Source organism: Gnatocerus cornutus, unplaced genomic scaffold (assembly GCF_029298725.1).
Source record: "Gnatocerus cornutus isolate USDA-ARS CGAHR unplaced genomic scaffold, icGnaCorn1.1 ctg00000023.1, whole genome shotgun sequence".
NCBI classification, from domain to species: domain Eukaryota; kingdom Metazoa; phylum Arthropoda; class Insecta; order Coleoptera; family Tenebrionidae; genus Gnatocerus; species Gnatocerus cornutus.
The window spans coordinates 1,004,241-1,027,919 of record NW_028275375.1 but is presented as its reverse complement, the minus strand read 5'-3'; the positions used below and the strand labels follow the sequence as shown (position 1 = coordinate 1,027,919).

The 23,679-nt window shown below is 36.9% G+C and overlaps 4 protein-coding genes across 6 annotated transcripts in view; 3 read left to right on the top strand and 1 right to left on the bottom strand.

Annotated features, from left to right (window-relative positions):
- The window catches only part of LOC148166243 (ATP-binding cassette sub-family G member 1-like), a 42,478-nt gene extending 27,089 nt beyond the window's left edge, over positions 1-15,389 (top strand). For both annotated transcript variants that reach the window (XM_088049341.1, XM_088049342.1), the window contains exons 2-11: positions 2,621-2,844; positions 7,575-7,692; positions 7,946-8,138; positions 8,298-8,443; positions 12,020-12,258; positions 12,310-12,408; positions 12,505-12,647; positions 12,696-12,864; positions 12,909-13,009; positions 14,667-15,389. In XM_088049341.1, the coding sequence (XP_087905467.1) occupies positions 2,646-2,844; positions 7,575-7,692; positions 7,946-8,138; positions 8,298-8,443; positions 12,020-12,258; positions 12,310-12,408; positions 12,505-12,647; positions 12,696-12,864; positions 12,909-13,009; positions 14,667-15,164 (1,905 nt within the window). In that variant the 5' untranslated portion in view covers positions 2,621-2,645 and the 3' untranslated portion in view covers positions 15,165-15,389. The remainder of the gene's footprint in view (positions 1-2,620; positions 2,845-7,574; positions 7,693-7,945; positions 8,139-8,297; positions 8,444-12,019; positions 12,259-12,309; positions 12,409-12,504; positions 12,648-12,695; positions 12,865-12,908; positions 13,010-14,666) is intronic.
- A 472-nt stretch (positions 15,390-15,861) lies between these two features.
- Positions 15,862-18,416, top strand: LOC148166242 (WD repeat-containing and planar cell polarity effector protein fritz-like). The gene is made up of 2 exons (XM_088048677.1): positions 15,862-16,162; positions 16,208-18,416. The coding sequence occupies exons 1-2, from the start codon at positions 16,080-16,082 to the stop codon at positions 18,414-18,416; spliced, it is 2,292 nt and encodes a 763-aa protein (XP_087904803.1). The 5' UTR covers positions 15,862-16,079.
- Positions 18,417-18,712: 296 nt separating this feature from the next.
- On the top strand, positions 18,713-20,113 carry LOC148166241 (uncharacterized). The gene is made up of 2 exons (XM_088048678.1): positions 18,713-19,840; positions 19,884-20,113. The coding sequence occupies exons 1-2, from the start codon at positions 18,715-18,717 to the stop codon at positions 20,036-20,038; spliced, it is 1,281 nt and encodes a 426-aa protein (XP_087904804.1). The 5' UTR covers positions 18,713-18,714; the 3' UTR covers positions 20,039-20,113.
- LOC148166240 (ankyrin repeat and LEM domain-containing protein 2 homolog) lies at positions 20,023-23,189 on the bottom strand. 2 transcript variants are annotated; one of them, XM_088048676.1, is made up of 6 exons: positions 22,701-23,189; positions 22,048-22,359; positions 21,844-22,002; positions 20,711-21,794; positions 20,392-20,668; positions 20,023-20,345 (listed from the first exon to the last, which is right to left on the bottom strand). In XM_088048676.1, exons 1-6 carry the CDS (start codon positions 23,184-23,186, stop codon positions 20,186-20,188), a joined length of 2,478 nt encoding a protein of 825 aa, XP_087904802.1. In that variant the 5' UTR covers positions 23,187-23,189; the 3' UTR covers positions 20,023-20,185. The 2 variants fall into 2 exon arrangements, with proteins under 2 accessions (XP_087904802.1, XP_087904801.1); XM_088048675.1 differs by having other exon boundaries at positions 20,392-21,794.
- Positions 23,190-23,679: the final 490 nt, after the last annotated feature.

The window sequence follows — 23,679 nt, the reverse complement described above, 5'->3', positions numbered from 1 at the left end:
TTACGAAAGTTACAGAATTTTATAGAAAATGACTGAAGTTTTTGGGTCGTCCAAAAATGAAAAATTTCTAAAAAATCTGTCTCTTGCTCTAAGATTTTGTAACTTTAGCCAGTCGATAAACAAACCAAAAGTAGTAAATCCTCCAAATTTCACTGTCTAGAAATTAAAACTGCCAAAGTTACAAAATTTTATAGAAAATGACTGAAATTTTGGGGTCGTCGGAAAGTGAAAAATTTCTAAAAAAAATTGGTTCTTGCTCTAAAATTTTGTACCTTTGCCCAGTTGATAAATGAACCAAAAGAAATAAATTCTCCAAATTTCAATGTCTAGACATTAAAACTACGAAAGTTACAGAATTTTATAGAAAATGTTAAAAAAAATTTAAGTCGTCCAAAAATAAAAAAAATTCTAAAAAGTTTGTTTCTTGCTGTCAAATTTTGTAACGTTGTCTAGTTGATCAACTAACCGAATGTAGTAAATCCTCCAAATTTCACAGTCTGGGGATTAAAACTGCGAAAGTTGCAGAATTTTAATAGAAAATGCCAGAAATTTTGAGGTTCTTCGAAAATGAAAAATTTCTAAAAAGTTTGTCTTTTGCTTTAAAATTGTGTAACTTTGCCCAGTTGATAAACAACCTAAAAGTAGAAAATCCTCCAAATTTCACTGTCTTGAGATTAAAACTGCGAAAGTTACAAAATTTTATAGAAAATGACTGTTTTCAAGAGGTCTTTAGAATAGAATAGAATTTATTTGCCATTAAATACATACACAATGTAAATAAACCTGGCACGTCAACCTTTTTAGGGTGATTTTTAATGAATTTTTTCGAAAACGACGATAAATATTTCTGAGTTTTACATCAATCGAAACAACTCGAAATCTGGCCAAGTCTCATATCGATAAGTCAAATAGTTTACAACTAGCGGTAATAAAAAAACGAAAAATTTAATAATTTTTGAAAAATTTTTGCGAAAAAATCGATTATTGAATTTTACATATTTGAGAGCGAATTCTGAGAAAAACGATGGCGCAGACCGTTTCTTTCATTTTGCCGTAGTTTCGAAGATTTTTATCATTAATCTGGCTGAAATTTTGGCTAAAATGATTCTCAACAACGCAAGTTTGTTCCAAAAAGAAGCAAAAAATCGATTGTAGAAGAGTTACATAGTTATAGTTGTAAAATCAAGATTACCACCTTAAATAAAGAGATTTTCTTTCATTTTCAACACTTTTTGTAAACTGGTTGAATGACCAGCTATTAGGGCAAAATAAGACGAAGATATTTTTGAGGAGAAGCTGTTAGCCATGAATCAATTATCTATTTTTACTGCTCTCTATTAGCTTCATCGTGATTATTCCAAATTGATTTGGGCCTAATAACCCTCTTAAGTATTTAATGCAGGCATAATTCTTTTGTAATAAAAATGACCTTCTTAGAGGAAAAAAATCCTCAACAATTCTAGAACACACAGCTTCTTTACTTCTGCAGGCAATCATTTCGAACTTTTGGCGTATTTCATGTGTTAAGCATTCAAAAGCTCTACTTAATTTTTTTTTTTTAGTTTAGGTACAAAGAAAACGAATTTGTTGGAGTTTTTTTGACCCCCTGAAGGTCTTAATTTTTCAGTTCTTTACATTTCTTAAAATTTGTAGATCCTAGAGTTTTTATAGTCTTTTTAACTGTTTTTTTAGAATATAAAATTATCTAGTCCTTTAACTATTTAAGGTTTTTTAATCAAAATACTTGCCGTAAAAGTGATAATTTTGACGATGTCGACGCACCTTTGACTGAATAAATCTAAAAAAAACCTAGGTGATGTTACTCAAGGGCTTTTTAAGTACCTAAAAATGGGAGGATCTCTTGGATTCTTTTTTTTAGTGTAATATGTACTTCTCAAATCGAAGAACCGGCAAATTGAAATAGTCAATTCAAAAGTCATGGCAAAATAAATATTTAGTTTAAATATTATTTTCTCTGTATTTTTCATTTCCCTGAAACGTCGTAAAACTGATAAGGATAAGGCTTCGTCTTATCAAGTAGGTATGTTAATACTCCAAGCAGGAACTTACTTATTCTATTTTCCATATTTTATATTTCGTTTTTGTTATTCTTACTGACTGTTGACACATAAGGTGCCAATTTTTTTTAGTCTATTTCCACCAAATTTGTTTATTCAATCTATTAAATTGATTAGCAAAGAACTAATTGACCCTAAGGCTGCCACAAAATTGAATTATTGACAAAAAATGACCTCTGGTCTTTTTGACGCACTTGATAAAAACTGCGATAGTCAAATCGCAACAAATTCGCTCACATTCATTCAGCGACAAATCCACTGAAATAAATCCTGCAGTTTGCCTATTGCATTACATGTTTCTTTATTACCACACAAAGTGATTGACCCCAAATAAGAAACCAATAAAACTAATTCAAAGACATTCATTGACCCCTCGTCCTTAACATTGGGGTTGTACGAAACCACCAACACGAGGAAACTCCACTTCGTTTCGATTGGGCAGGGAGCATATAAAGCGTATTCGTGATAGTGGAACGTCAGTTTTCAGCGTTTCGCCTCGTAGTGTGGCACTCTATATCACAGTGAACCTTATTTTTGTTTAGGTGATGAACAGTGTTGAATGAAAACATGTCAAGAATCGAAGAGATCATCCGGAGCACGAGCCCTTCGAAGTGTTCGATTTTGACCCCAACAAACAACAACGACGCTATCAAAAGTGACAGATTGTTTGTGGAAAAACGATTTCCCAAAAAACAAGCGGTCGATGTGGAATTTGAAAACATCACATATACCACATGGAGTTGGTCCATGACCCGCTTTCAAAAAGGTAAATGCAATCGCTTTCTTCTTGTGTTGAGTGTGCAGGAATGGGCCCATTTCGTAAGGGACCCCATTCAAAGCAACGCGACAGTGAGATTTACGGAGAAAGTAAAGAGTTTCTAAAGTATGGTAATTCACATTGTTTCACCAAAATCCTCCAGTTACCCACAGTTAATTAAAGTAATTAGAGCGGGCGCTTTGTTTTTAAATCCTCGGTAATTTAAGTTTAATTAATCGTGTAATTACCACACGCACTATAATTGCTTGATAATTTAATTTAAGTTTGATGCAATTGCTCTAGATATCGCGAAAAAGTCACTTGTACTACTTTCATCACGTTTTTAAGCCTTGTCGCTGCAATTATTCAGCTACGATAAAATTTCGCGAATTCAAAGGCCGCATTCGAACACTAAATTTATTTATGACCGAGTAAAGTTGACGCAAATTTTACCTTATTATATTAAACGACTAGAAAGGTCGAATTATGTTCATTAAACGATTCTTTAGCTAATTAAATCCGCGATTTGCGCAATTGGAATTTGGCACGGAAAAAACAGAGTTATTTTTGTAACGGCGCGCCGCCAAAATACTGAAAGAGGAAAGTTCTACTTGAATTTCCACTTCGTGACTTGCACAGGAAATCCGCTTATGCACCTCCGTCGCAGAAAGTGAAAAACAATTTCGGGTTCCGCGCTAATTCACTGAGAATTCGTCCTAGAAGAACGAGTTAAATTGGTAAAACTGCGGAACTCGGAAGTATTTCGGTCTCATGGAAATGGAAAAAAACCGACTAATTTCGATAACTCCGTTTGCACGATAAGGGAAAAGTTTCCTCAGAGCAACAATTGTTAACACTGACCGATTTTGGTTTATCGCGATGGAAAACTAGTCACGGTGAAATCGCGCGAAATTTTTTTTAACAATTTCATGATAAAACTCATTTCTACAAATACAAAAACAGCTTTATGTAAAAAACTTCGTTTTGTTTTAAAATAAACTTAAAAAGTTTGTTTAAAATAAGCTAAAAAACAGTTTATTTAAGTGTGGAATGACAAAGAACAAAAATAATAACAAACAATTAATAAACAATACAAAACAATAAGAAAAAAAGAAAAAGAGTTATAAATGTCACGGCGCCGAAAAATTTATTTCCGAGTTTGGGATCTAAAACACCGTTGTGTCTCACCTATACATATAGGTGTTCCGGAACTCGTGGCCTAGAGAAAAAAGACTAGAGGCAACAATTCTGAACCAAAATTTCAAAATAAAAATTTTTTAGCTGAAAAAATAATCGAGTTTAGATGAAAAAACGGTAGCCAATCCCGAAGCACAACAGTATTTGAAAATAGGTAACTATGGACACATAGTTCATCATTCATTGGTCCGAAGAACATTACACTCTCGTTGCCTTGGATATTTTACTCCATCTCTAGAATAAGCTTCCAGGATTGGTTGTTAATTTTTTATCTTTTTTTTGAATACCATTAAACTTAATCGTTTTTTGTTTTGAAATTTACCATTTGTATTGCTGTCCGCACCCTCCCTTGCTCTATGGGTCATGAGTTCTGGGACACCTGTAAGTATCTTTGTAAAATCAGATTGAATGCTGGCTAAAAGGTTCTAAACTCTTTTTTTTAATTCTAATTTTGGTCCCGTTTGTTCAATAATTTTGAAAATTGGCACTCTTAATTAGCAAGTCAACAATAGTATCTTCATTAAATTTCGTTGCTCTGCGGTTGAAATTATCAGAATTACAGATTTTAACAAAAAAAATAGGAAATTTTTGATTCGCTCTTAAAACGAAAAATTCTAATTTTGGTCCCGTTTGATCAATAATTTTGAAAATTGGCACCTTTAATTAGCAAGTCAAAAATAGTATCATCCCTAAATTTCGTTGCTCTACGGTTAAAATTATCAGAATTAGAGATTTTAACAAGAAAGTTAAGAAATTTTTGGTGCGCTTTTAAAACGAAAAATTCTCATTTTGGTCCCGTTTGATCAATAATTTTGACAATTGGCATTCTTAATCAGCAAGTCAAAAATAGTATCGTCTCTAAATTTCGTTGCTCTACGGTTAAAATTATCAGAATTACAGATTTTAACAAAAAAAATAGGAAATTTTTGATTCGCTCTTAAAACGAAAATTTCTAATTTTGGTCCCGTTTGATCAATAATTTTGAAAATTGGCACTTTTAATTAGCAAGTCAAAAATAGTATCTTCTCTAAATTTCGTTGCTCTACGGTTAAAATTATTAGAATTAGAGATTTTAACAAGAAAGTTAAGAAATTTTTGGTGCGCTTTTAAAACGAAAAATTTCTAATTTTGGTCCCGTTTGATCAATAATTTTGAAAATTGGCACTCTTAATCAGCAAGTCAAAAATAGTATCGTCTCTAAATTTCGTTGCTCTACGGTTAAAATTATCAGAATTACAGATTTTAACAAAAAAAAATAGGAAATTTTTGATTCGCTCTTAAGACGAAAAATTCTCATTTTGGTCCCGTTTGATCAATAATTTTGACAATTGGCACTCTTAATTAGCAAATCAAAAATAGTATCTTCTCTAAATTTCGTTGCTCTACGGTTAAAATTATCAGAATTAGAGATTTTAACAAGAAAGTTAAGAAATTTTTGGTGCGCTTTTTAAAACGAAAAATTCTCATTTTGGTCCCGTTTGATCAATAATTTTGACAATTGGCATTCTTAATCAGCAAGTCAAAAATAGTATCGTCTCTAAATTTCGTTGCTCTACGGTTAAAATTATCAGAATTACAGATTTTAACAAAAAAAATAGGAAATTTTTGATTCGCTCTTAAAACGAAAATTTCTAATTTTGGTCCCGTTTGATCAATAATTTTGAAAATTGGCACTTTTAATTAGCAAGTCAAAAATAGTATCTTCTCTAAATTTCGTTGCTCTACGGTTAAAATTATTAGAATTAGAGATTTTAACAAGAAAGTTAAGAAATTTTTGGTGCACTTTTAAAACGAAAAATTTCTAATTTTGGTCCCGTTTGATCAATAATTTTGAAAATTGGCACTCTTAATCAGCAAGTCAAAAATAGTATCGTCTCTAAATTTCGTTGCTCTACGGTTAAAATTATCAGAATTACAGATTTTAACAAAAAAAATAGGAAATTTTTGATTCGCTCTTAAAACGAAAAATTCTTATTTTGGTCCCGTTTGATCAATAATTTTGACAATTGGCACTCTTAATTAGCAAATCAAAAATAGTATCTTCTCTAAATTTTGTTGCTCTACGGTTGAAATTATCAGAATTACAGATTTGAAAAAAAAAATAGGAAATTTTTGGTCCGCTCTTAAAACGAAAAATTCTAATTTTGATACCGTTTTATCAATAATTTTAAAAATTGGCACTTTTAATTAGCAAGTCAAAAATAGTATCTTCCCTAAATTTCGTTGCTCTACGGTTAAAATGATCAGACTTAGAGATTTTAACAAGAAAATAGGAAATTTTTGGTGCGCTTTAAAACGAAAAATTCTAATTTTGGTCCCGTTTTTTCAATAATTGTAAAAATTGCCACTCTTAATTAGCAAGTCGGAAATAGTAAACTCCTCAAATTTCGTTGGTCTACAGTTTAAATTACCACAATTACAGATTAATAAAACTACAATTTTAGGCGAAGTGTTTACGAAAAGTATCTATTTTTTCCATATAGTTAGAGTCAAAAATATTGCCAAAGCAGGCTGAAACAGTATTTTTATTGGGTTCAAACATTTAACACAACACAAATGAGCACAACTGAACTAATTTTTCGCAAACTTTCAGAAATTTTTTCTGCATATTCTTAAAAACGTTGACTAATAATAAGACATTTGTTAAACTTGTAAATTCGTTTTATATAGGGTGTTTTTGATAGGCATGTACAAAAAGAGTGTGGTAATTTTTAGAAATTTTGATTTCGAGGAGCAAAGAAGAATTTTTGTTTTTTGACCAAAAAAAATGTCACCAAAAATTTTTAACGACCTGTAAGTTCTTCATTTTTAATGCCACTATAACTAAATTTGTGGAATTTATAAATTTTGACTGTCTTATTAAGAGTACCGATTTAGAAAAAATTAGGCCAAAAAGGAGAATATTTAGAAATTTTTATTTGGACAACTGTGAAAATGTCAATTTTTTTCAACACTGTAATTTCGTTATTTTTAGTGCGACAGGAACGAAGTTTAAGCATGTTGTTTCTTTTGTTTGTTTTAGTAATATCACTAATTTGCAAAAATTTAGATCAAAAAGTCGAATTTTCAAAAATTTTAGTTTTAAGAGCAAAAAAAATCCACCAATTTTTATAAGATCCTCTAATTTCTTTATTTTTTATGCGATTTTAACGAAATTTGTGGAGATTATCACTCTTGACTGTCTTATTTACAAAAATTTAGACCAAAAAGGAGAATTTGTAGAAATTTTTATTTCGAGCAAATTTCGTTCTTCGCATATAAATTAGTGCAATACACAAGTTTTGGTATTACATAGAAACAAAACGTATTTTTTTATACTTCATGTCATTGTTAGTCACCCAACTTTACCGCCTGTTAGAAATTATAGCCATTTTTTTTTCAATTGTGAAACTGGACTAATCGTGTAGTCACGATGAGTCACTTGCGGCTATAACTCATCTCCGGTCCGTTTAATGAAGAATGACTAATTTGGCGTAAAAAAATCAAGCACGTGCCCGCTGCATACCCTTGAACGTCTGCTGCATTGTAATTTGTAATTACAGAAACGAAGAAGATCCTCGATGGAGTTTCCGGACAGTTCCGCTCCGGGGAAATCTCCGTGATCATGGGGCCTTCCGGGGCCGGGAAGACCACGCTTCTCAATATCCTAGCCGGTTTCACGTAAGTAGAGAAAGTTAATTAAGTTCAACGGACTGTCTTCTATCAATTGCCTAATCGAAAATCAAAGTCGGGAATCTGCTTAATTGTGTAATTTGAATAGTTTCAAGGTTTAATTGATAGTCTTCGGATCCTTGCATTGTTGACACAACACCGGTTCTTCAGTTTGCCATTGACACAATCGTGACATAACGAAGGATTTTGACCTTACTGTTTTCACTAAAACCCGTTAATCTACTTTCACTCTTCTTTCTAGAACTCGCGGCAGCGATGGCACCGTCAAACTTAACGACGTTGTCCGCGACCAGAGTCCTCGTTTTCGAAAACTGTCCGCTTACATCCCCCAGGACGAAGAACTCCGCATGTGGTTAACAGTACAAGAAGCGATGACTTTCGCCGCTAATCTCAAGTTGGGCTACACGGTCTCCAGCGAATACAAGAAACAACAGGTACTTTTAAAGTTCCGGAGTTTCCCAATCGCGACCTTTTATGTTAATTAATTATCAAAAATCCGGAAGACTATAGAGTTTAGACCAAGGTTTCTTTTCCTTTGTTTAACTTTCTTGTCCTCGATGTGCATCAAGATTTTACGTGAGGTGGTTTTCTAGGTTGCGGAGCTCCTGGAAGTGCTCGGTTTGGAAAACTGTCATCATACGTTAACCTCACGTCTCTCAGGAGGTCAAAGGAAGAGATTAGCGGTTGCGTTGGAGTTGTTGAGCAACCCTCCGATTTTATATCTGGACGAGCCGACAACGTAAGTAATTAACTCTCTTTTTTGTGTCTGAAAAGATTTTTTCGGGTTTTATAGTGACCTCAACATTGAAAACAGACTTATAAAACCAAACCTGTTGGAATTATTTTGGATTACTTTTTGTTTTCATTGTGAGACTAATGATAAGTTTTTTGTGGTGGAAAATGACCAGAATGAACACTTTGCACACGGTCTTGTTTACGAACATCGATTTTGTTTGCTTCGAATAATAATAACAATTTAACAATCGAATTATATTTACTTTGGTCGTAATTACGGTGATAATTTATTTTTTGTGAAAGCAAAACTTGTGTAAAAACGTGATTTCTAAGCTTTAGAAAGCAATGCTTGCGATTTTTCCTATGAATTGAGTGCAACAAAGAATTGGAGCGTTGGTATTTTCGTTCCAAAATTCTAAATTTTCCATAAGTATGTAGCAACGCGAGATTTCTCAATTTCTGACATTAAGATTGGTAATAGTTGATCTTCGTTCTCTAAATTAGTTGAATTAATTTCCATGGCGTGCTAGCCGGATCTCTGATTCAGCCGGTTTAGTTGCAAACGGCCACTTTGCCATTTTTTTTATTTAAAGTTGGAATCTTGATCAAACAACTCTGTAAATTTTAAGATGACAAGGTTGGCATTATTTTCTCCAAGAATTTGACAGTAATTTTTTATTTGAAGTTGGAATCTTGATGAATTAATTAGCTCTGGAAATTTTAATTTGAAGTTGGCATTATTTTCCGCTATAATTTGACAGTATTTTTTTATTTAAAGTAAGAATCTTGTTGAAATTGCTCTCGAAATTTTAAGATGACAAGGTTGCTAATATTTTTCGCCATTACTTGACAGTAATTTTTTTATTTAAAGTTGGAATCTTGATGAATTAGCTCTGGAAATTTCAACATGAAGTTGGCATTACTTTTTTCAAGAATTTTAGAGTATTTTTTACTTAAAATTGAATCTTGATCAATTAACTCTGTAAATTTTAAGATGACAAGGTTGGCATTATTTTCTCCAAGAATTTGACAGTAATTTTTTATTTGAAGTTGGAATCTTGATGAATTAATTAGCTCTGGAAATTTCAATATGAAGTTGGCATTATTTTCCGCTATAATTTGACAGTATTTTTTTATTTAAAGTAAGAATGTTGTTGAAATAGCTCTCGAAATTTTAAGATGACAAGGTTGGCAATATTTTTTCCCAGAACTTGGCAGTATTTTTTTATTTAAAGTTGGAATCTTGATGAATTAGCTCTGGAAATTCCAATATGAAGTTGGCATTACTTTTTTCAAGAATTTTACAGTATTTTTTTACTTAAAATTGAATCTTGATCAATTGACTCTGGAAATTTCAAGATGACAAGGTTGGCATTATTTTCTCCAAGAATTTGACAGTAATTTTTTATTTAAAGTTGGAATTTAATTGAATTTGCACAGGATATTTCAAAATAACAAGGTTGGCATTATTTTCTCCAAACAATATGACGGTATTTTTTTTATTTAAAGTTGGAATCAATCTTGATGAATTAGTTCTCGAAATTTTAAGATGACAAGGTTGGCATTATTTTCCCAAAGAATTTGACAGTATTTTTTCATTTAAAGTTGGAATCTTGATAAATTAGCTCTCGAAATTTCAAGATGACAAGGTTGCTAATATTTTTCGCCATTACTTGACAGTAATTTTTTTATTGAAAGTTGGAATCTTGTTGAATTAGCTCTGGACATTTCAAAATAATAAGGTTGCCATTATTTTCTCCTAGAATTTGTCAGGTTTTTTTTATTTAAAGTTGGAATCTTGATCAAATAACTCTGGAAATTTTAAGATGACAAGGTTGGCATTATTTTCTCCAAGAATTTGACAGTAATTTTTTATTTAAAGTTGGAATTTAATAGAATTTGCACAGGATATTTCAAAATAACAAGGTTGGCATTATTTTCTCCAAACAATATCACGGTATTTTTTTATTTAAAGTTGCAATCTTGATGAATTAGCTCTCGAAATTTCAAAATGACAAGGTTGACATTATTTTCCCAAAGAATTTGACAGTATTTTTTCATTTAAAGTTGGAATCTTGATAAATTAGCTCTCGAAATTTCAAGATGACAAGGTTGCTAATATTTTTCGCCATTACTTGACAGTAATTTTTTTATTGAAAGTTGGAATCTTGTTGAATTAGCTCTGGACATTTCAAAACAATAAGGTTGGCATTATTTTCTCCTAGAATTTGTCAGTTTTTTTTTTATTTAAAGTTGGAATCTTGATCAAATAACTCTGGAAATTTTAAGATGACAAGGTTGGCATTATTTTCTCCAAGAATTTGATAGTATTTTTTTATTTAAAGTTGGAATCTTGTTGAATTTGCTCTCGAAATTTCAAGATGACAAGGTTGGCATTATTTTCTCCAAGAATTTGACAGTAATTTTTTACTTGAAATTGGAATCTTGATAAATTAAATAGCTCCGGAAATTTGAATATGAAGTTGGCATTACTTTTTTCAAGAATTTGACAGTATTTTTATTTAAAATTGGAATCTTGACGAATAAGCTTTCGAAATTTTAAAATGACGAGATTGGCATTATTTTCCACTATAATTTGACAGTATGTTTTTATTTAAAGTTGTAATCTTGATTAATTAGCTCTGGAAATTTCAATATGAAGTTGGCATTACTTTTTTCAAGAATTTTACAGTATTTTTTTACTTAAAATTGAATCTTGATTAATTAACTCTGGATATTTCAAAATAACAAGGTTGGCATTATTTTCTTCAAAAAATATGACGGTATTTTTTTATTTAAAGTTGGAATCTTATTGAATTAGCTCTGGACATTACAAAATAATAAGGTTGGCATTATTTTCTCCTAGAATTTGCCAGTTTTATTTTATTTAAAGTTGGAATCTTGATCAAATAACTCTGGAAATTTTGAGATGACAAGGTTGGCATTATTTTTCCTAAGAATTTGACAGTATTTTTTTATTTAAAGTTGGAATCTTGATGAATTAGCTCTGGAAATTTCAATATGAAGTTGGCATTACTTTTTTCAAGAATTTTACAGTATTTTTTTACTTAAAATTGAATCTTGATCAATTAACTCTGGAAATTTCAAGATGGCAAGATTGACATTATTTTCCCCAAGAATTTGACAGTATTTTTTCATCTAAAGTTGGAATCTTGTTGAATTAGCTCTCGAAATTTCAAGATGACAAGGTTGGCATTATTTCCTCCCAGAGTTTGACATTTCTTAATTTTGACATGAGATTACAACAGGAACGAATTACACGATGGAAATTTTAAGATTTATGACCTTGAGGAACATTGCAACAAAACCAACCAACTATATTGAAATATTTTCAATTTAATGTCAAAGTTGATTAATAGATTATTTCCTTTTAAACCGAATAAAAAAAAATCGACAGAAAGATGACGCGTGTTTTCTCTCGTTCCAATATTTGTTATGTCGACTAAACGAATTTTTATAAAATAGTATTTACGAAGTCTCCGTACACGAAAACATGTTTTCGATAAACAATCAGCCTGGCAATGTTGATATCTCTTGTTAAAAATGCTCAATTTTGCAGCGGTTTGGACAGCGCTTCCTGCACCCAATGCATCTACCTCCTCAAGCGCCTGGCCCAACAAGGAAGAACAATAATCTGCACAGTCCACCAACCTTCCGCTCTAATTTTCGAAATGTTCGACAAACTCTACGCTCTCTCCAATGGCCGCTGCATTTACGACGGTAGTATCAAGGACCTTGTTCCACACCTTTCTAATCTTGGTCTAACGTGTCCACCTTACCACAACCCGGCAGACTTCTGTAAGCTCTTTAACACCACCTCGAGCGAGATCTCATTCCTTTTGATTCCAGTAATGGAAGTTGCGATCGGCGAACACGAAACCGACATGAACGTCCTGGCCGAGGCGGCGAAAGTAAAGCGGTTCAACACAATCAGTGAAAGCACAAAAGGTCAGTTTGGGACGAAGTTTCTAAAGAAAATTTAGATTATTTTGGAGATGAGTTATCAAGTTCAATGGCTGCTTATCAAAGGTTTGTTTTTAACAGAGAAGGAGTCAATGTCTTGCATGGTCGAGGAGAAAGAAGCGGAAGACAAGGCGTCCTACGAGAAATCACCACTGCCTGCAGCCGTCGTAATGCAGTTTTTGTTGTTATACAAACGGAATTTGTTAACGACAAAAAGGGGTTACGTAAGATAATTTAAATTTATCTGGCCAATTCTCACCACGCTCTTACAGATTTACTTTATCAATCGGTTACTTGCGCACGTGGCGATTGGACTCATCTTCGGGTATCTCTACAAGGACGTTGGATCAAGCGCCAACACTATTTTAGCTAATTATGTTTATCTTTACGGTTCGTTACTTTTGATAGTTTACACCGGGAAGATGTCCGTTACTATATCATGTAAGTTGAATTGTTATCAAAAGATTTTTTCTATTGAGAAATAGTCCCTCTAGAAATGAAGATATTGACGCGGGAACACTTCAATAGGTGGTACAAACTCACCCCTTATCTACTGTCTGTGATACTGATCGAAATCCCATTCCAAGTAAGTTTGTTCAGTAAAAATTTCCCAACCGGACCAACCAATAGATGTTTACATAACAAGTGCGGAAAGTGAGCCATTTCGCACAAGTGTGAAAGTAGATGCACGAGGCGCCAGCCAGTTGCAGATATTACACGAGTGCAAGAAAGACACTTTCCGACGAGTTATGTACACTATTTTTTCTACGAACTTTCATCAACAGTCTCGACAATAGTTAATTTCTTATCTATTCTAAATGTCATTTTTCTACAACTTCATATAAAAGTGACGTATTCTACATAGGTAGATGGTTGATGTTTTCGTACATCCATTTACGAAAGTAAAAGTCATTAGATTAGATTTGGACAAATTAGGTCCTTTGTTCAAAAAAAAATATTTTTTAAAATTTTTCAAAATCAAGATAAGACTTGATTAATAATGTCGAAAGACGCAAGAAAGACGATGGCGCAAACCGTTTCAATTTATCTCTTTTAGTTTCGAAGATATCGGGGTTTAAATATTTGGAGAAAATCAAAAATCCAAAAATTTAACTGGTCATAACTCGCTTATTTGTGGGCCGATTTTTGTATTTCTCGTGAAATTCTGCGTAAAATGATGCCATCAAACTCCAATTTACTCTAAAAGTAGGCGAGATATCTACGGAATTAGATTTGGACAAATTAAGTCCAAAGGTTCGAAAAATTAATTTTTTCTAAATTGAGATAAGACTTGATTCTTATGTAGAAAGACGCAAGAAAGACGATGGCGCCAACAAATCTCCAATTTGCTCCAAAAAGTTTTTATTTTTTCTTTTTAAAATGCTTTTTTTCAGAAAAACAATTGTTTTATTGTTTAATTTAATTTACTTAATTACTTATTTTATAGATGTGTCTATCGTGAATACGTCAGTAATAGTTATTTGTGTACCAAGGCCAAAAAGTGTTTCTTTTTTGGCCGAGCCTTTTTTTAGGAAGAAGGCGAGGGCAAAATGGCACTTTTTGGCCGTGATACACACAAGATTTTTTAGGCGACATCATTAAATTTACTAGTCAATTAATTTTTACTTATGATTTATTAATTTAATCATTTATAACAACTGAATAATTGGAAATATTTATGAATCCTTTCGAAAAGTTCATATTTTTTTTTATTTACATTCGCAGTTTCGGCATGTGTAACTTCACAATTTGTATGAATTGGGTTTGATGTGTGCTCTTAGATGTCGTTGCAGTAGCACTGCTATCCATGTTCATTTTCAATAATTCAACACGTCTTTATTGCACTTTATAGCAGTTTGTCGATTTGATTTTACCCAAATAATTAAAACTATGGATAGATGGCGCCACCATAGATCGGCCGAAAATGTTTGCGGCCAGAAAAGACTCACTTTTAGGCCGCTTTTAAGGCCTAAAAATTTCATTTTTAGTTTAAGTCGCCTAAAAAAGTCGTTTTTTCATCTTTTGTAGTTTGCAAGAAAAATGCATTTTTCTGATTCGCCGCAAAAAAGTTTGAATCTTCATAACTTCATCAAAACTGATAATTTCAAAATAATATTTGGACGCAGTTTTTCAGACCACTAAATCTTTATTTAAAAAAAACCGCTTCGAAATTTGAAAAACCAATTTTGGGAAATTTTTCCTTTTTTTTACCACCCCCAGAGACTCTCACTGTTGGATTTCAGGTAATCTGCACCTGGACTTACATCGCAATCAGCTACTGGTTGACCGACCAACCTGTGGATTTCCGCCTTTATCTTTTCGTCCTCTTCTGTACTTTATCAACCCTGTGCGCGCAGTCTTGGGGCTACTTCATCGGAGCCACCACTCCCATCAAAGTGGCGGTTTTCCTAGGTCCTGTCATCGCGTGTCTCTTCTCAGTCTTCGGGTTTTGTATCCGGTTCTTCGACACGCCATTCTACTTCCGGTGGCTGTTCCACGCTAGTTATTACAGGGCTGGTTTCCAAGGGATTGTCTATTCGATTTATGGTCTCAACAGGCAGGAGTTGTATTGTCCAGAAGAAGCAATTTATTGTCACTATTCGGATCCTAAAAACTTCTTAAAAGAAATGGATATTATGGATGTGGACTTGGTGTCTAACATCTCTGTTATTGTAGTGATTTGGTGCTTGATGCACGCTGCTACTTATCTCACTTTATGGTTCAAATTGAACAAACGTTGAGAGTTTGACTTTTTTTATTTATTTACGACCAAAGACTTGGAATGTGTGTCGTTTGATTCGTATTTTTGATGTATTACTGTTAGGATATGTAAGTTTGTATTAAGTTGCCAGCTAGTCACTTTTAGATTGTAGTTTGGTGGCATAAGAGGCAATTGCCCAGTAGCTATATTTTTATATTGTGATAGAATTTTATATTTTAACTAATAAATTGATAATTTTATTGTATTCGATTTTTTAGTTGGGATTCAAATCTAGTCAGAGTTCAATTATTTCTTCAGATTCTTTATTTAAGTTTGAAAACGGTTAGTCAAGTTTCAAACCAAAAGTTTAGCCTCTGGTGAGAGAACCTGTGAACTAACAACTTCGGCATTATTCCGCTAGGTGGCTTTAATCGAAAAACTTTTTTAAGGTCACTAGATTAGAAAAGAGAATTTTTTAATCTAGTAACCTTAAAGAAGTTTTTTCGATTATAAAAGAGAAATTTTCATCTAGTGACCTTAGAAAAATTTTATGGATTTGGCCACCTAGCGGAATAATGCCGAAGTTGTTAGTTCACGCGTTCTCTCACCAGAGGGCTAACCTTTGGTTTGAATTTTTTTGGTTTATATCCGCTCACTTATTTATTACTAAGAAATCAATACTTTAATTTTAAGTTTATTTAAATTTACAATGTATTATTTATCTACGAATATGGCAAAAATTAAGCAAAATTAGTCAAGTTTCCAACCAGAAGTTTTTGTGTGAAGTTAGCTCTAGGCACATTTGACGTGTTTTTGACGTGCTACAAAAAACAAAATTCCCTGACGTGACAGTGACCTGCTGCAATTTTTAATTTTCCCAAGTATCAGAGCAAATAGTCAGAAAATGGAGCTCAAACTAAAATGATCAGTTAATAATTCGAATCAGTTTCGCAACATGATAGCCCTTCTTAGTGAGATTCATTTCTGGAGCACGCAAGAAGATGTCATCGTCAAACACGCAGATTTTGGCTCTTTTAAGTATGGAATTAACTCTTTTTCTTTTACTTAACGCCCCATTTCTAGATATTACTCGAAGAAAGACTCAAACGATTCTCTGTGCTACCACGGCAAAAAAAAATACTGCGAGGACCGCGACATCGTTTGGCATTTACCCAACAAGCGCCCCCAAAGACTGCGAGACCGTTTGAGAGAACTGGAAGAGTACCTTCTCCACAATAAAATTGTTAGTTTTCTGTGGTCCGACAACCAGTTGCAACTTCTTCTATCAACTGGCGTCCTCGTCAACCTAACAATTAACATAAAAACCGGAGATCTTCTCAACATAACGTTTGAAAAACAACTCGCGGCGAAGCTCCAAGTCAACATCCTCTGCGACGGCATAATTCTCGGCCAACAAATCATCTGCATCTGCAACGACGGCCACGTTCTCGGGTATGGAGGTCAATGGAAAGACGGGTGGATCGTAGAAGGCGGCCCTCGCCGCCACCTCAACTTCCACAGCGATTGGTTGGCGGTTTGGGGTAAATGCGAGGCGGAGCACCCACAGCCCTGGAGCCCCCTCGGGAAAGACTACCAAAGAGCTAATTTACACCTCTATTGGGTGGGTTCAAGAGGGCCAGAGCTTCTAGCGTACAAGAAGACAGACGGAGACCCCATTGACGTGGTTGTCAGCAGGAGCACTCGCCGCACGTTAATTCTAATTGAACAGAAAGTGACTCTTCGCGGGTCTGTTTCTGTAGAAGTCAGTAACTTGGAGTTGGTGGGGTCCAATCTGAAAAGGATGTCGGTGATTTCGGTCCCATTGCAGACGCAAGTTAGTTGTTGCGCGCTTAGCGAAAAGGAAGATCGATTGCTTATTGGGTGTATTGATGGGTCTCTGGCTTTGCTGGATCGAAATCGGGGCTCCACGAGGACAGTCAAGGGGTTGTTTATACCGAAGTTTGCACGTTGGCACCCTTCGGGGGCTGTCGCGGTTGTTTTGAACGAACGTGGACAGTTACAATACTTTGATACAGCTCTCAATAGTGTCAAGACGCAAATGATGGGGGAAGACTGCACACCAACAGCTTTAATTGACTTGTCTGGATATTTCAACACTCAGTTTACGATAAGTTCGCTGAGTTGGGGCCCCAAAGATCTGGTTTTGGCTCTGGAACAAGGCCCCATGCTCCTCATTTCTCACATCGACAGATCTCTCACTTTTAAATCCCTCGCGCAAAGATACCTAAAAATGGAGAAAATCGACAAAGCTATAAGACTGCTGTTGAGTTGGGACTTCAACGAAGAAAGTTTCCACATCCTACAGAAAATCGGCTCATATTTGTTATCCCAACCGATGACCGAAGAAACCGCGAAGTTCCTCCAAGACGCTTTAGGCAGCTTCCACAGCCCCCCAGTCCCCATCAGCACCGAAATCCGCAACCGCTTCTTCTCCCAAGTCTTCTCTCTCACTCGCCGCTTCTTCCACCAATTAGTCAGAGCGGAAATGTTCGAAACCGCGTTTCTCTTAGCTGTGGATTTAGGCCACCACGACCTCTTCATGGACTTGCACTACGTCGCAGTAAAAATCGGCGAAACGGAAATGGCCGCTGCGGCCAGAGCTCAAGCTTCGGCGCTTTTAAGCCGGTGCTCCAGTGAGGCCTCTAATTGCTCGCGCTCCTCTTGCTCTCAGTGCTCGGGATCGGAGAGCACCGACGAAAACGACGTGCCCAACTCTCAGGAAAACTTCCTCACTACCAACTTCAACCAAGCTCAACCGAAGACTTACAAGAACTTAACTCCTCCAGTGCCCAATCTCAATTACGCGCCGCGAGCTACTTTCGTTCGCGCACCTCAAGTACCGCCGGATTTCGTCGCGGGGAATTTCCGGGGGAGTGTGCAGCCGCCTCCGTTGCCCTTTGCGCCGCCACTGCCGAATCTCGGGATTCCCTTCAAAAGTTCGAATGCTTTGAATTGTAAGAACTCCTTCAGTCCGATTAAACCGGCGATTCCACCACCCCCTCTGCCGTCAACGGGGGCGGTGCGTAAACCACAAGCGAAAGTTAAGTTTTCGGACACCGTGACGGCGTTCATAGTCCCGGAGATCAAACGACCGGTGAGGCCGCCGCCCCCGCCGCATTTAACAGACCCACAAAAGGAGTTGGCAGACAGTTTGCCGCTGTGTCATCCCAATGAAGACTACTTGAAGGATTTTACCCCCATGAGGAAGAACGAGGGGGTGGAGGCAGACACCCAACCGAAAATCAAAGTCGTGCACTTTGGGGTGGTCTGATGGGTTGTTATTTCGCAAATTCTAAATAATATATTGTTACGACTCCGTCCGTTAAGTACAAAATACTCATAATTTATTATATTGAATGTTAACGCAAGTAAATCTTTGTACTTTTATATAAAAATACAGAATTTTATACAACGAAGAAAAAATTGAAAATTCCCACCTTTTTCCAACATCTGTTACCTTGACAACCACACGTAACAAGCCCGCTAATTGGTGGCTTCCCCCGGTTTAAACCCCGTTGCCATGGCAACGTAACAATCAAACACCAACAGTTGTCACTTTTTTTCCCAAAATGCAAGCCGAAAAAGACATCAGAAACATTCTCCCGGCGCTGGGGGAGACCCCCAGGTCCCAGATGACCTCCAAAGAGTTCCAACGACTCCTTTACACATGGTTTGAAGAGAAAGGTTTGGTGGCAGACTTGCGCTCGTATCTCCGCGTGCTTATGATCAACGAACTCAGGAACACCACAGTTGGTAAAGTTGAGCCTCGCAGCAATTTCTCGCTATCTAAACAAGCTTTTAGTCTGATAATTGCGGAACATTTACTTCGCGAACGCTATCACTACACCCTGTCAGTGTTTAGCACCGAAGTTCCAACAGTGGCAAATCAACTTCCGTTTTCCTTATTTGAAGCACATTCGAATGAAACGTGGCGGTTCGACCAAGAGAGTGTTATCAACGTGTTGGAGCTGATTGGCATATCAAAAGGCAGCGCAGAGAGTCTAAGAATCGCCTCGTCGTACTTTAGAAACGGAGATTCTTTGTTGAGTTGTTTGGTGAACTCCAAAGGAGTGGTCATGGAGGAGTTGCCACCTGAAACCGACGACGACTACCTGCAGAACGTGTTGAAAGCGTTACGAGTGCCTCCAACGATGATCGACACTATAAAACGCAAAGTCGAGGATCACTTGTCCCGGAAAATACCACTGGAAAGGCAACGACTGGAAGACCTGCAGGTTGTGTTGACGGACAGAAACAACCAACTGAAAGTTATCGTGGACGAACAAATGTCGCAGAGACGCGAGAATAAGAAACTCAAGGATGAGCTGAAGGAGACACAAAAGCGCCTCAGGCATTCTCTCCAAAAGGAACAAAATATAAACTTGAAGGAGAGCGAAATGAGGAAGAAACTCGATGAAGTGGCGAAACTGCAGCGAAGTCTTGAGAAGACCATCAGTAAGGAAACTTGCTCATTGAAGCATTGCGCGGAGTCGTGTCAAAGCATCTTAGGAACGAACGAAGAGCTTCGGAACGAAATTCGGAAACTAGAAGAGGAAAACAAAGAGAAAACCGCGGAAATCAATCAGTTATCCACGAAGATCACTTCGCTAATGAAGGACTTGCAGAACTCGAAACTTAACATTGAGTTTCTCAACACGTGTCTTTTGCGCTCCAGTCAAATCAATCTTCATCAAGGTGAGTCCGCTTCTTAGTTCTTTGTGTTAATTAGAATTTCCAGAGGATCTTGCAGTCTCCAGCGACGACACCTCTGAGAACATCACCGGCGAGATTCTCCAGCAGGTTCGTTCAAAGCTGCAACAACTCGAACGCGAGAGTGAGGAACTTGAGGCCAAGTTCAGGACATTAAAAGTTAAGGATTTTGTTACAAAATAGCTTTATGTCACTCACGTGAAACAATTATTAACAAAATAGAAAGTTTGTACAAAATATAATACATAATTCTGTAAATTGACACTCAATGTTAGTTTAGGCACAACCTGCACACGTGTCTTAAAAATTAAAAGACGCTAAAACCGAGACTTACAAGTTTAGTTTGTTTAGAAGACTCGCTCGCGGCGAATTAGCTCCGGTTATCCGAAGCCACGAACTGGAAGAAGGCGAGTTGCACGAGATTTTGGAGCTTGCGTGGCGAGGCGGTGTGGAGTTCATCTGCTGCGATTTGGTCTTTGGACGAGGCCAACTAAAACGAGTCATCACCAACGGTATTTACCACGCGTCCAATTTACCTTTCTCGATCGGCGTCGGAATAAAGTCCCACGTTGTGGTACCACCGGTAAATATTCGGGTATTTCCTTGGAGTGATTTGGCAATCGGCAAATTTTAAAGCTTTAAAAACCGCGTAATCCGTCTTCGTCGGACTCGTGTCTTCTATAAACACCTCTGAAAGGAGTTGGACGTCGCTAAAGGCGTCTTCGTTGTCGGAATCACACAGCAGACTGGGACTGGAGGGCGGGGTGAAGAATTCTTCGTCGGAAGAGGAATCTTCTATCACATTATCTGTCACTGAGGAGCAATTAGAGGAGGGATGACACTCCGGCGACTTACCAATCTTGTTTTCTCGATCGCTGAAAAGGAAACGTTTGACTTTGCTGCCTTTGAAGGAGTGCTTGGAGCTGTTGTTGCGACTCAGCCCCAGAGTCTTCCGGGTTTTTTTGAAATGAAAGACACAACTGCACTCTTTCGTTCGGTACCACGCGTCGCGGCAGAGCTGCTCCTCGTCCAATTCCAGCCGCGGTTCCGACTCCTGGTTGAAATTGTTTAGAATATTCTGCATTAAACAAATCAGTTGCTTTTTGGACGATGTCGGCTTGTTGTCTTTAGGGTAATTCCCTTCGTCGTCGGAGGAGAAACAATCGAACGCGCGTATACACTCCGTCACGAACGCGTTCATGTTTTTAATATAGTCACCTCTGTAGGTTTTGTCGATAAAATAACACATTTTTTGACTGGTGAGCATCCCAAGACGCGGATGAAGTTGAGAGAAATTGACTTTGTTAAATCTATAGTCGTTCATATAACTTAAAACCAACGATTCCACTTGTTCCACCTGTAAAACTAGCAGAGTCACTTGGATATGGAAGTCCTCTAGGACTCGGTGATAAATCTCGCTCGCGATGCGGTTGGCGAACACGTTGCACGCCTTCTCCACGCATAAAAACGCATTGAAGTTCTCGTATTCTTCACTGTCGTTAAGATGACAATTCTGCATATGTGCGCAGAGATCCGCGATGGTACTCACCGATCGTTTCGATTCCTCCGGAGAGCCGTGGGAGGTAAAACCGGACCTCTCCACTGTGGCGACTCTGGAGGATAAATAATTTTCGAGTAAAACTAAACCTTCACTTGAGGTAATATCGATGAAGCTGTCTAAAAACGACCAGTACTCCTTCCAATTGATGTCGTATTTAGTCGCGAGTTTTTGCCCCAAGCGCTCCAACCCCTTCGAGGGGTCGGTGTAACGAAGCGCGAAAACCGAGTCCAGGGAGTCGTCAAATTTTCTTTTTATTGGAGTGCTAGTTCGGGGTGGCGTCTTCCAGACTTTGCGGAATTGTTCAGCCCCTTCTTTGTTCATGGGGCCTGCGAAAGCGTGGATTTCCAAACGAGGGCTCAACGGGTCTTTATTCACCACCTGTAAAGAACGAGTCAAGAAAAAAATAGGGAAATGAGTGGAAACGCACCGGAGACTTCCCAGGAGAGAAGGGCTCCCCGACCACCGGCGGCATGCTATTGTCTTCTGCTCGTAAAACAGGCACGTAGTAACAGTTTTCCAACAGGAGTGCAATTCTCTTCTTTAAACCGCCCAGTTGGTCCTTATTGTCGCATCGATCACAAATAATCTAAACATCCTAGTCAGTTTCTGGGGATTTTATTAGCTTACTTACCATATCTGGCGTCTGTCCGTATTTGTTTTTCAAATATTTATCACATTCGGGGAAGGTGACCAAGACTTCGACGACTTCCACGGCGCCGAATTTCGACGCAAAATGCAGCGGAGTCTCGTTCAACCCCTTGTCGGGAGTGTTGAGGTACAAATCGACCAAAACCTGAATTCTGTTCTCCACGTTTTCGTTTTGGTCGTCGCCGTAGAGGAGTTTAACGAATTTTGGGTCTGAGATCGTGTTGAGGATGAGTTCGGCGAGGATGCCGCTCTTGGCCTTCGCGGCTACGTGGAGCGCGTTGTAGCGGAAACCCTCCTAAAAAATAAATAACATTTGACTGAGAAAAAAACTTCTGTATTGTACGTTTCAATGGGCTATAAAAACGTGTCTTATTGACGTGTTTACGAGTCCATAAAGTTTACGATCTTTACATACAATTAAAACAGTGTTTAAAACACAAGTTATTATCGATTAGGCTGAAAATCGCGTAATTAATGTCCTATTTTAATTTGTCATTGATAAGAAACCTCGAAAAACACATTCCTAGACAAAAATTCCGAAATTCAGTCTATTTTTAGCCCCCGGACGCGGTTTGGCGTCCAAAATTAATTTTTCTTCTGTGTCAATGCTACTTTTCAGATCTCCACAATAAATACCTGTAAAATCGACGGGGTGTCTCCGCTACTGACTAAATACCGAGGATTCTCCCAAACCGCCTGTCTAAACCCTTCGACATCCCCCGTCTCGATACATTTCCTCAACTTGACCAAATCCTGAGGTTTCGGCCCCTTGAAAGGGCTCAGTCTTTCGCTGACAATCTGCGGGTTCATGGAGACGTTCCTAACAGCCCCATTGATGGGCTCTCCGGGTCTCGGTAGCTCCACAATCCCCACGCTGGCGAACTTCAACGCCTCGTGGAAAAACTCAAAGTACTTGAACCTCGCCTTTTTCGTCTTTTTCACCATTTTCATCGCCTCCACTTTATCCTTGTAGATGTACTTTGCCAGTTGTGTTCCTTTTTGGCGCACGTCTGGAGGGACAAAAACCGAGTAGAAGTGGCCTCGCAGGGGCGTCTCCCCTTCGGAAAAATCAGCCACCTCTTCAGGGTCAAAAGAAGTTGGATCTTCACCAGTGGATTCCATGCTGGGAGTTTGGTTAGAATGCAGGAAAAGTTAATAAAAGCATTTTTTGGTTGGTGGCGCGATTCTTGAGGAACTTTACGTAGCGCACGAGATTAAAATGCAGGGAGTTTGTAAATAAACAAGTAGAAAATTTTAAATAACACGTCAAATGCAAATATCGAACAAAACTGACACTGTTGACAGCGAGGGTTGGCAACCCGTCAACTGAAGGACGTGAAAATCCCCAAATCGATGAAGTCACGTGACATTAATGAGGCGCAAGTTTAAAGTCGAATGACAAAAATGAAACGAAATCGTTTTAAAGGATTTATTTCAACACATAAAAGCACAAACATATTGACAGTCAAATTCCCTTATGAAAAAATATTAAAACTTAACTGAGAGGTATCACAGAAATTTGACTTAAAAATAATCTATTACTACTCAATAGAAACTTTAACGTGTGTCTTGAGCACCTCGCACACCAGGAATCAAACTTACCCTAACAGTACAA